The 16,459-nt window shown below is 34.5% G+C and overlaps 1 protein-coding gene across 4 annotated transcripts; it reads left to right on the forward strand.

Annotated features, from left to right (window-relative positions):
* Positions 1-1,759: 1,759 nt before the first annotated feature.
* Positions 1,760-15,162, forward strand: LOC117340947 (nephrin-like). Of its 4 annotated transcripts, none has more exons than XM_033902740.1 (16): positions 1,760-1,833; positions 3,028-3,315; positions 3,484-3,774; positions 5,877-6,164; positions 7,161-7,469; positions 8,452-8,757; positions 9,153-9,488; positions 10,243-10,533; positions 11,184-11,294; positions 11,452-11,473; positions 11,848-11,918; positions 12,895-12,922; positions 13,152-13,222; positions 13,512-13,542; positions 13,685-13,752; positions 14,111-15,162. In XM_033902740.1, the coding sequence occupies exons 5-16, from the start codon at positions 7,313-7,315 to the stop codon at positions 14,134-14,136; spliced, it is 1,518 nt and encodes a 505-aa protein (XP_033758631.1). In that variant the 5' UTR covers positions 1,760-1,833; positions 3,028-3,315; positions 3,484-3,774; positions 5,877-6,164; positions 7,161-7,312; the 3' UTR covers positions 14,137-15,162. The 4 variants fall into 4 exon arrangements, 3 of the variants coding, with proteins under 3 accessions (XP_033758631.1, XP_033758632.1, XP_033758633.1); XM_033902741.1 differs by having other exon boundaries at positions 5,877-6,147; XM_033902742.1 differs by lacking the exon at positions 13,512-13,542.
* The last annotated feature ends 1,297 nt before the right edge of the window (positions 15,163-16,459 follow it).

Genomic DNA, 16,459 nt, shown 5'->3' on the forward strand with positions numbered 1-16,459 from the left:
CTACACCTCCGACAGAGTGTGATGAATAGTTATTATTTTGACAATAAATGACATTTATGCCATATGTATGCCTATTAAAGACATACAAATAGAAAATAATAATTTTATAACGTCAAAAATTGTCGGAATGAAGCCAAAAAGATTCGAAATTTTGAACATTATAATCTTCTTTGCATACACTTGACCTTGATTGCAGTGCATTCTGGGAAGAGATTTACATACAGAAGAAAACAGACATGGTGGACTTATTTATTCAGCTGGGAAAACTAAATATTGCCTGTTGCCTAACTTAACTACAACTTTTAATTGCAAGGTTTTAATGCAAATAGAAAAAAAAAACTAAATAAACATTTCAATATTATCCGTTGCGAAAAGTCACAATTCTGTGCCTGTTGTCGCCAACAAACCGAAACGCTTTCTTAGCCTAACCCCTTCAGCCCCATTTCGCTGGATCCATACAGGTGTGATTTATCCAGACGTTTAAGCTGGTGAAATATAAATAGTGAATCTGCAATCACTATTAAACCAAATTTAAACCAAATTTATTACAATGTTTATGAAAACATGTACAGTGTAATATGATTTAAACTTATAATCAACTGCTGTTAATTTTCAAAGCCTGGAAGATTATAGAATTTCTATAATTATTTTGTAATTATGATTAATTACAAAAGGAGAGTAATTGCATATATATGGTGTTGACTAATAGTAGGTTTAACTTAAATTTGCTACAAATTATGTTTTAGTGAAGACAAGAAAAGAGAATTCATGTACTTAAAATCAAAATTGATTAACTCGAACTATGGTAATTCAAAAACACTGATTATAAATTAAAGTATCTCACTGGTCCAAGTCAAAATATTTGTTTTTATAGTAATAAAATATATATCAGATAATTAACAATCTGGCCGTTTGTTTTTTGTCCACTAACCAAAAATGTTTAAGATGTAATTAAATCTTAATCATATTCAATTCATTATCAAAAAAGTAACTTGTCACGAAACGCAATCGCATTGTTTTATTGACACTATTCTAGACATGTTTGGCTGTTAATTAGCAATAGTGTTTATTGTAAAGATATCCGGGAAGCTAACGCATTATTGCCAGTAACAGCCTATACAGAATGATAATAAATTGATAAAGCCTGATTTTAATTCTAAATACAATAGATAAATGCCATTAATGCTAATTTCACGCGCACGCGCACTAAGTGAAATTCAAACATTAAATTGCTTGGTTTGTCATGCTCCTCCTCCTCGTCATCATTCGCCTTCATCCTTATTATCATTGTCGTCATGTCAATATCAATCAAAATAATAACAAACAATCATATCATCTGATCACATGATAAATCAAACATAATCACCAACAGTATGGCATCAAGGTAACAAAACAAAAAATATTAAACATAATAATGAATAAATGCAATCCTAGTCACTAGCCAAGTAAACATACACACATTAAGTACAGAAGCCCACAAACCAATGAATAACATTATCTGGTTTTAATCAAGCCAATTGAATGATAAGAATTTACAAGACTGATCTACTTGAAAACTATCTAGCACGCTACACTCTGCTCTGACAATTTTTACAAAGCGTGATCGCTGGAAAGTCATACAAATCCAATACTGGCTGTTACACACGAAAGGTCATTCAGATAGCTATTTACAAAGAGGGTAATGCTTAGGCTACTTACGCATGTGTTAACGTTTCGTTGAGTGTGAACTTCCTGGTTTATTTTATAGGTCGTACAAATACATGACTCTATATATCGCCCACAGCATGTTTCTCACGGTCGTGTCGGTACTAAATGTGATACAATTAGTCAGAGGTAAGTGTACTAAATGTTCAATATGTTCCGAATTCAGTAATTATCGTTTACATATGGTGTTTTGTTTAATAAATTGATCGTATCTAGCATTTGAGACTGGACTGTACTTGTTATCCCCCCTTCAGAAGAATGAAGTAAATGATAACAGGAAGTCATAGCTAGACAGCCAATGCCAGATACTAAATTTGAGACTTTAGTTGCAAATATGAACATATAACATATAACTCAATCTTATGTTGTGTTACTTTTGCCTTGGTTTTGTGCATCAGTGCTGCAATTAAAAGAACTTTTGATACGATGTAATTTATAACTGCATAACAATTAAGTCAGGACTGACGTTTTTGTTACCGTGTATTGTAAACATTTCCTTACCTCGGTAGTTAGCCCATGTTTGTCTTTATTGATATGTTAACGTGAGCATATATAATAGTGGTAGCACGAGATGAGCCGGAAATTAAAACTTAGTACAGAAAGTACATAAATAAAGTATTGTAATTATACATGTAAAGCTCTGTTAGCTTCCATATGTTTTATTCTACGGTATGTTACGTGTCTTTTTAATTACCTTTAAGATATATATCCCCATAACTATTTTACTATATGATAGAGATGTCCCCCGTTATATGTCTATACGCTTTATTATACCGTAAAGATATCTCCCGTTATATGTCTATAGGTCAACCTTTGGCTATTTGACCTAATAATGTAAGCAAGCCATATACAAAGCGATAGTGTCATTTGTTTTCTGTAGCTGAATGGAACAGGAACGCGTAACATCATGTTTAATTACATTTTTAGCATTCTTCATGTCCGGAATGTGGTATTAACGGAAAGCTTTTATTCATATTTATCTTTCTGTCAATATCAGGTTGATAAGAAAATAGATCGATAGTATGTTTTGGTTGTCGGGTGGCAAAGTGGTAACACACTTGCCTTTCACTTAGGCGACCGGGGATGCGATTCCCCGCTCAGACGTAAAAAGGTATGGGGTCACCTGCCCGACCACATCGGTTTTTCCCGGATACTCCGTTTTTTTCTGCCACAGTAAGACCCCTCGCGTGCTTCCATCTGTGCCAACACGTGTGATTAACATAAGTTGATATAAAGATTGTTGTAAAATAATAAAGTTTACATTTACTGATAGCTAAGAGGACTATATCTTTCAAGCCCTTTTTATTTGAAACATCCTTTAAGGTCAGACCAGCATACCTGTGTATGTCCAGAGTGACGCCTCTGTCACACTGACATGTCCGGCTGATGACCAGGCCACCACACTGACCTGGACCGGACCTGGGAGTAACCTATACGTTACCGGTACCACAGTGGAGGCTGGTCTGAGTGACGGTATTAAATCACGGATGTCTGTCGGTCACTCGGGAGGGAATTACACACTGACGTTTACAGAGTTTCAGGTCAGGGACACGGGAATATTTACATGTACAGTGGACGGGACAGTGGGTCTACGGATGGTCATTGTAGAAGGTACATGTATACCTATATACATAATTCTAACTTTTGTGTGTGTCGTCCATTTATGATTATTTCTATTTACAATATTAAAAACAAGAACTCTGACAAACGTGTGAATTTTCCGAATGGGATTATAATACATAAACCATAGTTTTCATAAGGTTATATACATGTTTCCAGGTGGGAGATCAGCTTCCACAGTGTATGTCAGACGAGGTGGGGCTATAATACTTAATTGTCCAAATACAGATGGTACAGCGCAATGGTCAGTTACATCTCCTTCTGTCTTCATTTACACTATCGGAACAGACATCAATCCGTCAATATCTAATTCTTTAAGAACCAGACTGACTGTTGATATACATAACGGGACATACAGCCTTGGAATCAGTGATGTACAGCTGTCAGATGTCAGGGAGTACAGATGTACCATGGAAGTCACGGACTCATTCTATCATCTACTACTGTACAGTAAGTTATGTCAGATTGGTAATACAGACACATTCTATCATAAACTACTGTGCAGTAAGTTATGTCAGATTGGCAATAGCGACATATTCTATCATCTACTACTGTACAATAAGTTATGTCAGATTGGTAATACAGACACATTCTATCATCTACGACTGTACAGTAAGTTATGTCAGCTTGGTAATACAGACACATTCTATCATCTAGTACTGTACAGTAAGTTATGTCAGATTGGTAATACAGATACATTCTATCATCTAGTACTGTACAGTAAGTTATGTCAGATTGGTAATACAGACACGTTCTATCATCTAATACTGTGCAGTAAGTTATGTGTGATTGGCAATACAGACACATTCTATCATCTACTACTGTACAGTAAGTTATGTCAGATTGGTAATACAGACACATTCTATCATCTACTACTGTACAGTAAGTTTTGTCAGATTGGTAATACAGACACATTCTATCTTCTACTACTGTACAGTAAGTTATATCAGATTGGTAATACAGACACATTATATCATCTACTACTGTACAGTAAGTTATGTCAGATTGGTAATACAGACACATTATATCATCTACTACTGTACAGTAAGTTATGTCAGATTGGTAATACAGACACATTCTATCATCTACTACTGTACAGTAAGTTATGTCAGATTGGTAATATAGACACATTATATCATCTTTTGCTATACAGTAAGTTATGTCAGATTGGTAATACAGACACATTATATCATCTACTACTGTACAGTAAGTTATGTCAGATTGGCAATACAGACACATTCTATCATCTACTACTGTACAGTAAGTTATATCAGATTGGTAATACAGACACATTCAATCATCTACCACTGTACAGTGAGTTATGTCAGATTGGCAATACAGACAATTTCTATCATCTACTACTGTACACTAAGCTATATAAGATTAGTAATACTGACATATTCTATCATCTACTACTGTACAGTAAGTTATGTCAGATTGGTAATACAGACACATTATATCATCTACTACTGTACAGTAAGTTATATCAGATTGGTAATACAGACACATTCTATCATCTACCACTGTACAGTAAGTTATGTCAAATAGGTAATACAGACAATTTCTATCATCTACTACTGTACACTAAGCTATATAAGATTAGTAATACTGGCATATTCTATCATCTACTACTGTACAGTAAGTTATGTCAGATTGGTAATACAGACACATTCTATCAACTACTACTGTACAGTAAGTTATGTCAGATTGGTAATACAGACACATTCTATCATCTACTACTGTACAGTAAGTTATGTCAGATTGGTAATACAGACACATTTCTATCATCTACTACTGTACACTAAGCTATATAAGATTAGTAATACTGGCATATTCTATCATCTACTACTGTACAGTAAGTTATGTCAGATTGGTAATACAGACACATTCTATTATCAACTACTGTACAGTGAGTTATGTCAGATTTGTAATACAGACAATTTCTTTCATCTACTACTGTACAGTAAGTTAGGTCAGATTTTTAATACAGATAAATTACGTTACCTTTTATTGTTCAATAAGTTATATCAGATTAGTAATACAGAAACATGATATTATGTCCTACGTACAGTAAGTAATGATTGGTAGCACCGACACTTCTTTTGCTGCCGTATATTGCGCTTTTCGTCATCTACAATTGTACAGAAGTTGTTGTGAAATTGGTGACAGAAACATATTTAGTCTATCGTATACGGTGATACATCAACGTTGTATTGACAACTACTCTACATTAAGCATAATCATACTGTACTAACGATAATTATGTCACATGTGACGGGCCTCCCGTATGTTTTTAGTGAGGTAGTTACCAACTACCACGATATAACATTGACTCTAATTGACCCTGGCTGTTCACGGGGCGATAAAGGTAGCAAACAGACAACACATTGATTACTTCATGTTTTTCGCTGAGAAATGAATGTAAACGTCGCTCTAAACATTTTATGAAATGCAAACTTAAACTTCATTATGATTATACATACAACTGCTGAAGCAGACTTTAATCATTTTTGCTGTATAAAGATATATATAAATGATCTTATATGTTCTAGTTCCACCAGTATTTCCTGAAATAGAGAACACAGTTGCCGTAAACTGTCAGAACAGGACAATAGTAACAGAGGATGGAAGTCTTACTTTATCATGTAACGCACGTGGCGGATTCCCGGTGGCAAACGTGTCGTAGATAAAAAATAATGTCTATCTTGCTATAGATGACAGCATAGCCAAGTACACAAAAGTGTTTACTCGAGCAGACGACAGGACAATGTACAGATGTCAGTCTAGTAGTCCAGCCCTGACAAGTCCCCAGACTACCAGTGTGTTAGTATACCTAGATTGTGATTATAGAGTGTTGTATAAACGTCAGTCTAGTAATCTAGCCCTGACCAGTCCCCAGACCAGCAGTGTGTTGGTATACCTAGATTGTGAGTATAGAGTGTTGTATAAATGTCCGTCTAGTAGTCTAGCTCTGGCTAGTCCTCAGATATCCATGTGTTTGTATAGCTAGAATGTAAGTATAGTGTTATACACATGTCAGTATATAAGTCAAGCCCTGGCCAGTCCTTAGACCAACAGTGTGTTGGTTTACCTAGATTGTGAGTATAGAGTGTTGTATACATGTCAGTCTAGAAGTCCAGCCCTGACCAGTCATCAGACCACCAGTGTGTTGGTATACATAGATTGTGAGTATAGAGTGTTGTATATACGTCAGTCTAGTAGTCCAGCCCTGACCAGTCCTTTGACTACCAGTGTGTTGGTATACCTAGATTGTGAGTATAGAGTGTTGTCAACATGTCAGTATAGTAGTCCATCCCTTGCCAGTCCTCAGACCACCAGTGTGTTGGTATAACTAGATTGTGAGTATAGAGTGTTGTATAAACGTCAGTCTAGTAGTCCAGCCCTGACAAATCCTCAAACCACCAGTGTGTTTGTAAACCTATAATGTGAGTAAAGAGTTTTGTATACATGTCAGTCTTGTAGTCCAGCCCAGACCATCAGTGTGCTGTGTTGGTTTACACGGATTGTGGGCATACAATGTTGCATAATATACCAAGAAAGTGCCGATATGCATAGAACATCTATCTGGCATGCTAAACGATCTTAGACAAATATAATAAATGCAAAAAAAAAAGTATATATAAATAACAAATTTAATAAATTCATCGATTCGATGAGTATTGCGTATACATGTTTAAGTAGCTCAAACCTTTTTTCCTTCATAACACATTTTGGAAATATGAGTTGCACTATGTGTTTACAGCTTGTCGAATATATATTTCAATCTTGACCACTTCATGTAACTAAAGTTCAGTTATTGCCTTCTATGACCACAGTAAAACCGGGAGAGCCAGAAATCCCTGAACAGGTTTCCCAGATAGAAAACAAGAACCTACAGGTAGTTTGTATTTCAACTGGAAGTAGACCACCCGCCAACATATAGTGGAATATTGGGCGTAAATGGCTATCCTTCAATTCTACTGATGTCATGGAACTTGACAGCTCAACAGAAACGTATACTTTGACGTCGACATTATCCCTCCTTGTAACACGTCACAACAATGGGGAATCTGTGTACTGTAGAGCCAGTAACCGGGCCTTGCCTGCGGGGATCGAGTCAGTTACCCGCACTTTAACAGTATTGTGTAAGTATCCCTATCACGGTATTACGTCAGGACAATGAGATGAGTTAGTAGCCGGCCGTGTCTGGCGGGATTAAGTCAGTATGTATCGCAAACACAGTCACTAGTCAAGATAGTTGGGGTCTGTGTACCCTTGTCCGGAGGGATTGAGTCAGTATGGCGGACTATTACAGTATTGTGTAAGTATCTCTAGCACAGTCACACGTCAGGACAATGCAGAGTCTGTGTACTTTAGAGTAAGTTGTCAGGCTTTGTCTAGAGGAGTTGAGTCAATATGTATCCCTAACACACTCACATGTCAGTATAGTTGGCAATCTGTGTATTGTGGAGTCAGTAGCCGTGCCTTGTCTGGAGGGTAACCCTAACACAATCACATGTCAGTATAGTGGGGAGTCGGTGTATTGTCGAGTCAGTAATAGGGTCATCCTAGGGGGATTGAGGCAGTGGGCCGGGCTGTAAAAATATTGAGTAAGTAGCCGTCATACATCACATATCATTATTCCGGGGAGTCTGTGCGCTATAAGGTCAGAACCCGGGTTATGTCTGGAGAGATGAAGCCAGTGAGTAGTTACTATCCTTAATACAGTCATAAGTGTGCTTTATAGTCAGCTAAAGTTGCTCTTACTGCTTCAGGTATTTTGTGTTTTAACTTGCTTTGTTACTATAGTATATGTTTTAACAACATGTGAAAACTTGGATAAAAACAGCGTCGTCATATATACTTTAGTATATATCTAACGGGAAGGTATTTTTCTGATGCAAAGGTCTTTTATCCGATATAGTCAACAAACCGTTTTTATTGTATTAAACAGAATCATAGACGCACAATTGGAGAATATTAATAGAACGTAAAGACAGATAGTTTCATAATTTTAATTACATGATTCAAAATTAAATAATAGCATATTTTAATCTCTGCACTCTTGATATAAACGACTCAACAAAATCTTGATATAAACGACTCAACACAATTTTTCATCAACAGACCGCGCTGACATCAACGTTAGCGGTAAAAACACAACATACACGTCATCCAAGAGACTACTGACTTGCGCACCTGATGGTAATCCAAACATCTACAAATTCGGTAGATGGAAACATACAGCGGAGGACGGTTCAGAGATACGTCAGTTGACCGGAAGTTCAAATTCCACACACTCGGTCCTGACCCTGCCCGACCCCGGCGTACCACGACGATATGAGGATACCGGTTACTACATATGCATAGCCACTAACAATGTCCCAGACTCGTCCTCCTCCACGTCTGGCTCTGTCTTCTTCGTCGTTGAAGGTAAAACTTGAGGGTAACCAGGTTTTGTTCTCCGACTCCATTACCAACCAATTGTCTATAGAGATGTAAATTATAGGAAAGACAGTAACCCTAATGTCCTTATAATGTCTTTCTTATTGTATTTCCCCAAGAGTCAAGACGATATAACATGCAGTTACTAAGCTCAATATTACTACAATTACGTCACGTCAGCAATTTTACTATAATCTTTGAATAATATTTGAGTATGTCGTTATATTGTATGGGTTTTTAATTAATGATACTAATAAATATGAATAAATGATTATTTGTTCATGTCAGGTATGGTGTTGTATCATGCCGAGAATCATGCATCAACATAGTTGTATGAATAGTTGTGTCTCTATATATATGTATATGTGTGTTATATCTTCAAGCTCCTCCTTTGGTAATAACCAACGCAACAGTGATCAATGAACAGTTAGGGAACAACGCCACTATTGAGGTAGAGTTTTACAGTAGACCAACAGTACATCTTAATGACATCAAGTGGACTAGAAATCCTAACGGATTACCTCCCCCTGTTAGAGCTCTAACGTCTATAGTAGACAGGTCACTCTTAGTGGCTTTCCATGGCGTAGACGTTCACGTCAAAGGCTATGTGACTATACTGAGAATAAGTATCCTAACAGAACTGGACTTTGGTGACTACACTGTGACAATAAACAACAGCATTGGGGTGACAAACCACACAGTGAAACTATTAAAAGCAGGTGAGTAGTGTGTGAATATATTTAGGCATACATGAATCAGTTATGAGTTACGTTTAGAACCACAATATGTCACCTTTATCAAAAGTCCAAATTCTGATGACAATAGTTGTTTATTCATGATTGATGAAAGGGTCATCGCCAGTGTTCCAAAACCATTTGCGTTACTTGAAAAAAAGAATCATAGACGTGACAAAATTAAACGGAAAAACAAATATGTTTTAACAAAGGCCAAGACGAATACTAGGTGCACGTGATGTTTTACAGTGAAAAAAATAAGTGAGTCTGGTGTGAGGGGGTAGAAATCAATCCCAAAATATTGATTATTACAAACCTAAATCAAGATTAAAGGCGATTTTTAATCAAAACGTCAAATTTTCAATTGTCAACTGTTATGTATAGTTCAAGCACTTATTCAACTTTCTTCCGACCTCTTACACGTTTGTCATCAATAGTCACTGTATCATTATATCGACGACACTATTTCTGTATGATACGCGAGTACAATATTCAAATCATGATCAAAGTAGTGGCCATAACATCGTCTATTCTTAAAAACCATAAAATATTTGATGCAATTCTTCTATATATTATCAGTTAATGCATGCGAAGTCGTCGAATTGAGTTGTGGTCGATTTTTGGATGTTAACAATGAACTAATTAAAGCAGCAATCTTTGTTGAAAAAGAAATTTATCTACTTTTAGCAAAGATAATTTACAGAAATAAATCATTATCTTGTCCCTTTCCATGTTACAGGGCCTCCACCACCACCTCTCTACCTACTACAGAAACAAACATCTGTTAGTAGTGTCACGGTGCAATGGATTCCAGCTTCAGATGATTATCAGACACAGACCTTTGTGATTGGCTATAGATCTGACGTTACCCATGACTACACTGACTCTGACGTCATTCCAGATACACGGAAATCAGTTGTGTCGTACACTATAGATGGATTGACAGCGTCCTCCATATACTTTATCCGAATTTACGCGAAAAATGATATCGGATTGAGTAATCATAGATATATCAACATTTCAACAAACGGTAAATATAACTAATCACTTTACGTTTAAGAACGCAATATATTATTATCTAACGCGTAATTTATAAGATACTAATAGGGCATTGTTAATCGTGAACTTTGTAAATCAAATTGATTTATTAGTAGTGTGGGGATGCTTGTTACAGTATCAAGCATACATCTTAACGAAGATGAGAGAGATGGTGGTATAATGAAATGGTCCGATATTGTTAGCTTTGATTAACAATTATCATCAGGGGAAACATATAAAACAAATACACAGACGGGCATTCTTTGTTTATGTCATTAACTGAGGAGAATTTAGATAATTTAAATGTGATTTTAATTGTCATGACCTTCAATCTGAATCAAATTATGATTCAATTCAATTGTTTGTCGATCAAATATGTTTCTACTTACGGGATTTGATAGACCGGGATTGTTATAATACCTAGTGGCGATAGTCCTCTCTGATAGACACTTGAATTGTTTGATGAAACACTGTATTTCTCAATAAGATTGTAGGGATTTGAACTACCATTATTTTTTTTCTCAAATCAATGCTGCTATTGTCTTACAAACATTCAGGTATAATGTTTCCTAACGCGATCTACACAGTATCCAAAACTTTGTGCTGAAATATGATAATATTGTTATCATATACATTGCAAAGCCGGTGACGACTGCTATGAGGATTTACATTCCACCAGAACTGCACTGATTTGCGTGTCCATAATCTGCGGTGCTGGGATAGTAGTGGGGGTTGTTTTCGTCATACTTATAAGTAAGTACATATGTGCCTTTTAAACCATGCATTACCATCATTTAATATTAATAGTAAAATAAAATGCGTTGAATTAATCACAGTAAATGAAGCATGTCAATCACTTTATATGTATATTATCCACGACCGTTGTAACTATATGATTTTTTTATCACAGAGAGACGGACATCTTCAGGATGGTAAGAGAAAACACAAATGAGCAATTGATGTCTTTTTATACTTAAAACAGTGGCTATAACGTTCAATTATTAGTTTATGGATGACAGATAAACATGAGTCGTATAGAAATTTTCTTTATAAAATCCTGATCAACGGAAAATGAAAACCCCGAAGAAATATGACATTTTCAAATAGCATGAAGTTATTGTGATACCAACGATGTGTCACTTCATCAATGATATTGAGGAAAATCATCGCAGATGCCAGGTGTGCTGACATTCAAATGCCTGATTAAGTTTTATAATAGTAAGAACTATTCTATAAAAAAAAAATTGTTAAAATTCGATTGCTTCGCGAAGTATCTATTTAAAATTATCAAAATCATTATATTCAGCTGGTGTAATAGTAAAACCCATGGTTCACATCAGAGGCAAGAAATGACACAGAAAGCCGTTCAGAGAGACAGTGAGTACATCACATAATACCTTGATGGGCAATAATTGACAGATTTTGAAACTCATCGTTTTTAGTGTATTGATACTCATTCCAGCTTTTATAGAAACTTTTGAGCAATATATAAATGATATGTAAACAGGTATCTTTGTTATAATATTTACATTGCATGATATCAGACATGACGTTTGAACAGACATTATTGGCCAAATGATAATTTGGTTTATTCGCGATGGTATTCAAAATGATGCATAGTTGAGCAACACACAATTCTAATATCGGGATTGTCTCAACAAAATCTCATTCTAAATATGCAGGTATCAATTTAAGGTTTAACATGTTGTGATCTGATTATGAATAGATCCCTTATTCTTACATTTTACAATATAGTAATTTATTAAAGAATACTAAACTTTTTTGTTTACAATTGATTTCCGTCTCTTATATTCTTAATTAACTCAATATGGCATGAAAACAAGTGTCTCTCACGTTATCTATCAAAAACACAATGGAATACATGATCAAACAGCTGTATGGTAAAGTTTATTTGTTTGATCTTTTTATCTCTTGTATTAAAAAAAAAATATCTAATTTCGAAAGGTGCTAATACCGCTTGTGTCATACATCAATCCTTTGAGATTGCAAATTGCAGTTGTAGGCAGTATTTGTTCATTTTAGTTCCCGACGTTTGTCGTAACTTTGAGAAGTTACATTGCACATATATTAAATGCTCCTTTGAAGTTCAATTCTAACATTTATATATTTCCTTCAATAAAGGGACTATTCCACCTGTCACATCGAAAGACTAAATAGCTGTTATATTTAATTTAATCACTCTTTCCGCCCAGGTGTATCTAACTCTGATTTTTTATTGTAATGCACTGATGCCTTTTGCCGGGGACAACATTTTAATATCTACTGAAGCCCATCATACAAACATTATTTGACACGAGGCAGGGTTTTCCAATTATTCATTTTTACCTTTCAGACAGAGAGCCTGACTCTGTGGAGGAAAGGTATTGATATATATGCTTGAATTGCTCTTTGATTCCATTTTTACTTAATCTGAAGAAAGTAAAGATACGATTATTTAATCTGTGTGATCAAGTAATATGAAATTTGTTACGACAGGTTGCTGGATGTTGGCTTTCGAACTGATGATTTCGAAAGAAAAAAAAACATATAATCTTGTATAACTATCTGAGCTTAATTATTCTTTAACATTTTATTTCACAATTTTCAAAGCAAAACCCATTACCAAGAGCTTGATCCAAGTGAAATTCAACACCATTCTCCTTATGCAAGTCTCTCTGAAGGTAAGTTTTACCTTTTAAACTCACTGTGATTTAGCAGACATATATCAAGGTTTTGGCACTGTTTCTAGAATTATGTTGATGGCTTACACTCGGTGATTAATTTGCCCCTTTAGTCAATACGTTGCTTAGTAAGTTATATGTGTAAATGCCTCTACTTAGGATTAGACCTGAAATTCTTACGCTGTTGTTAATTTGTATTTTGATAAAACAAAATTTTCTCAGTTATATGGACATTGCATTTGAAATAAATACAAACTTAAATGTACAATCGTTTTCTTTATTTTTGTAGGTGACATTGATGCTCGTTTGGAACATGAAAGGTGATGACAAATTAATTTCAATTCTAATTAATATGATTTCGTTACATAACTTTTTTCTGTATATGCATTAATAAAGATTTTAAGTGGCAACATACATCTTGAGTAGTGGCTTAAAATAACGATTCAGAAATTCTGTTCACAGGGACAACTACGAAACTCTCCAGGAAAGTTCTTCCAAACAAGTCTACGACGAACTAAAGATAGATGATGGTATGTAATTAAGCAGTTAATATTTAATGGAACATCAACGTATTAAGGTATTTTATTACTAAACTTTTATTCGTTAGTCATTTAATATACATTTAATGTACCCGTGACATGTAGTACTTATTAATAAAACTCTGATACATTGAAAGAACAAATAGATTTCCGTGAAAATTGTAATGACTTTATTACAAACAAAACTGTAAATACACGCTTATTCAATTTAGCTACGAAAAGGAACTTGCTGTCTGCAAAACAGTTTTAAAGGAAATGATAATTAATTGGATTTAACTTAAATCATCACAAATAATACGAATAGAGATACAGAATATGTCTTGTACATATCTTTAATTTTTCAATGTAGGTTCAAAGCAGTATCCAAATACTTGACCGAATATACGCGATGAGATCAACCAAAAGCAGCTCGGGATGAAGAAACACATGTTGTGCAGAAATATCCATTTAACTTAAAAGCACCGACGGACATTATAATATTTAGAAATATTATAATGCAATAGATGAACCAGAAAAAATTGAAATCGCAATAGTTACTTACTCCATTTATTGATTTATTGATTATACTGATATTACAAAACTGACAATGGTAAGATGAAAAAACATTGTTATCAACAATGCGCGTATTAATGTTTCGTACGGAGCGCCATGCACCGGCCAACTTTTAAGTGAGAGAGAACATTACAGTCTCATTCCAGTCTTGTTCAACGATTAATTTTAATCTTATTATTTTGAATAGTTTATCTTCAGGTTGGTTCCGTATGCCTTAACAAGGTGCTAAAATGTAGTGAGCAAACATATGCCGCAATTTCCAAATGTACTGTGAGGTGTTATAGTGGCCATCAATTCTGAAAAAAAAAATCTAAATATTTCGTATGTATCACATTTAAGAATGCATTTATATGATAATGCACGCTAATGTTTTATGTATTATTCCATTGTATTTTCCGCTTTCTAAAAGTTGGGTTCATATTGTCATTTGGTAAGAAATGTCACTGGTATTGAACTTTTCTTAAAGGTTTCAGATTTGTATCGGAAGTCTTACATATAGCTTACATGGTGCTCAAATATAGGAATTATTTTAAAGCATTGCGTATCTGATACAAAAAAGATATCTTAAGATAATAGGGTATTTCATAGCAATCACACTATTGATATACTTTGTTTATGTTGATACACTCGATAATTTTGTCGAAAAACAAATGAAATGAAAAAAACAGACGATTACTTCTATTTTTTTTTCAAAAAAAAAAAAAAAAAAAAAAATTGAAAAAAGTGCAATTAAAAATGTCTGTGATAAGATCATGTATAGCTGTGTAGACATTTGTATATGCAAAAGAAACATACTTGAGTACAGTGTGTTCAATAGATTATCTGAATTAAATACATGCTATAATTTGACTTAAGTGGTTATTCTTATCAATTCCTTCATATAAAACATTGCAGTTGAAAATAACGTATTCTTGATATAATGAAGTGTTTTCCATGGTCCACAAATATTCCTTATAAACGAAGTTGACTGTACATGTGAAACTGATAACTGTATTTCATATATTATAAACGGTGCTTACATGGATAATATCATTTTAAAGTCGGCCGCATATTTCAGAATTGTCACAATGGCTGGTTTCAAATCATAGTTCAATGTTTTATGCAACACAAAACACGAGTATTTATAACACCAACATCGGCACTTGTACCTGAAACATCAAACCAAAACACTAATAACATCAAACTAAAGCACCTATAACATGAAACTAAGGTAACAACAACATCAAATTAAGTGACAAATAACACCAAAGTTGCCAATAAAATGAAACAAAGTGACCAATGACATCAAACTAAGGTACCGATAATATAAAGAAGATGTAACTATGACATCAAAGTGAAGTACATATTACATACGAGAAAGTCTGCATAAGCAGCAAGTTTATATTTAGCCCACCATCATTTGGATATGAACTGCTTATATCTCACTGTTAATTCCCATTTAGTACTTTTTGCATATTACTCATTTTGAGTTCCACTAGAAACCTTAATGATCGACATGCGGTCAATTGTTTTGACATTTTAAATTTATTAATGCAATTTCTTCCGTAAAGTGAACTTAATAAATCCAACCAAAGGATCCATCCAAGATTTATTGTTGAATCATATAAATATTTGATGCGATCATGCCACATTAAAGCATTTATGACCATATTGACATACCTTGATATAGCAGGAAACCGCTGAAGTTCGCTGTGATCAAGGTCGAAACATGACCTTACAGGTAAACACGTTGGCGATACAAATCCCAATAGCATGCCGTTTCCTTGGTTACATGTGATCTTTTCGATGTACAAAAGAAAATGGTCTCTTGATACAAACATACGTCCCATCAACTGTATTTGATTTCTTCGGCTATTGTAGTCAAAGCTCTGTTAATAAATCATTGGGATTTTTTATTATCTCAGCTACATTTAAGTAAATATTCTTGTTTAATCTTGTTTAAAGATATATTTGAAAAGACAATGACATTGCTGTTTGACATTTGCTGGGATAGTGTGTTGTTGGTAATGACATGCTTAGAACATCTTTTTTTTCTCTATCTGTTTTTGAGAAATAGTGAACTTAAATCACACGTAAAGGATTCATTTTTTTAAAACGAAAATCGAACTTGATACTCCTGGATATTTCAAATGATATAATCAATTTT

This window comes from Pecten maximus, chromosome 13 (assembly GCF_902652985.1).
Source record: "Pecten maximus chromosome 13, xPecMax1.1, whole genome shotgun sequence".
Lineage (NCBI taxonomy): Eukaryota > Metazoa > Mollusca > Bivalvia > Pectinida > Pectinidae > Pecten > Pecten maximus.

Excerpts from the sequence above, each read along its gene's own strand:
- LOC117340947 (XM_033902740.1), top strand. The coding sequence starts at position 7,313 with ATGGAACTTGACAGCTCAACAGAAACGTATACTTTGACGTCGACATTA. Across the intron at positions 11,474-11,847 it reads AGACGGACATCTTCAGGATG|CTGGTGTAATAGTAAAACCC; the intron begins GTAAGAGAAAAC and ends CATTATATTCAG. Across the intron at positions 12,923-13,151 it reads CCTGACTCTGTGGAGGAAAG|CAAAACCCATTACCAAGAGC; the intron begins GTATTGATATAT and ends CAATTTTCAAAG.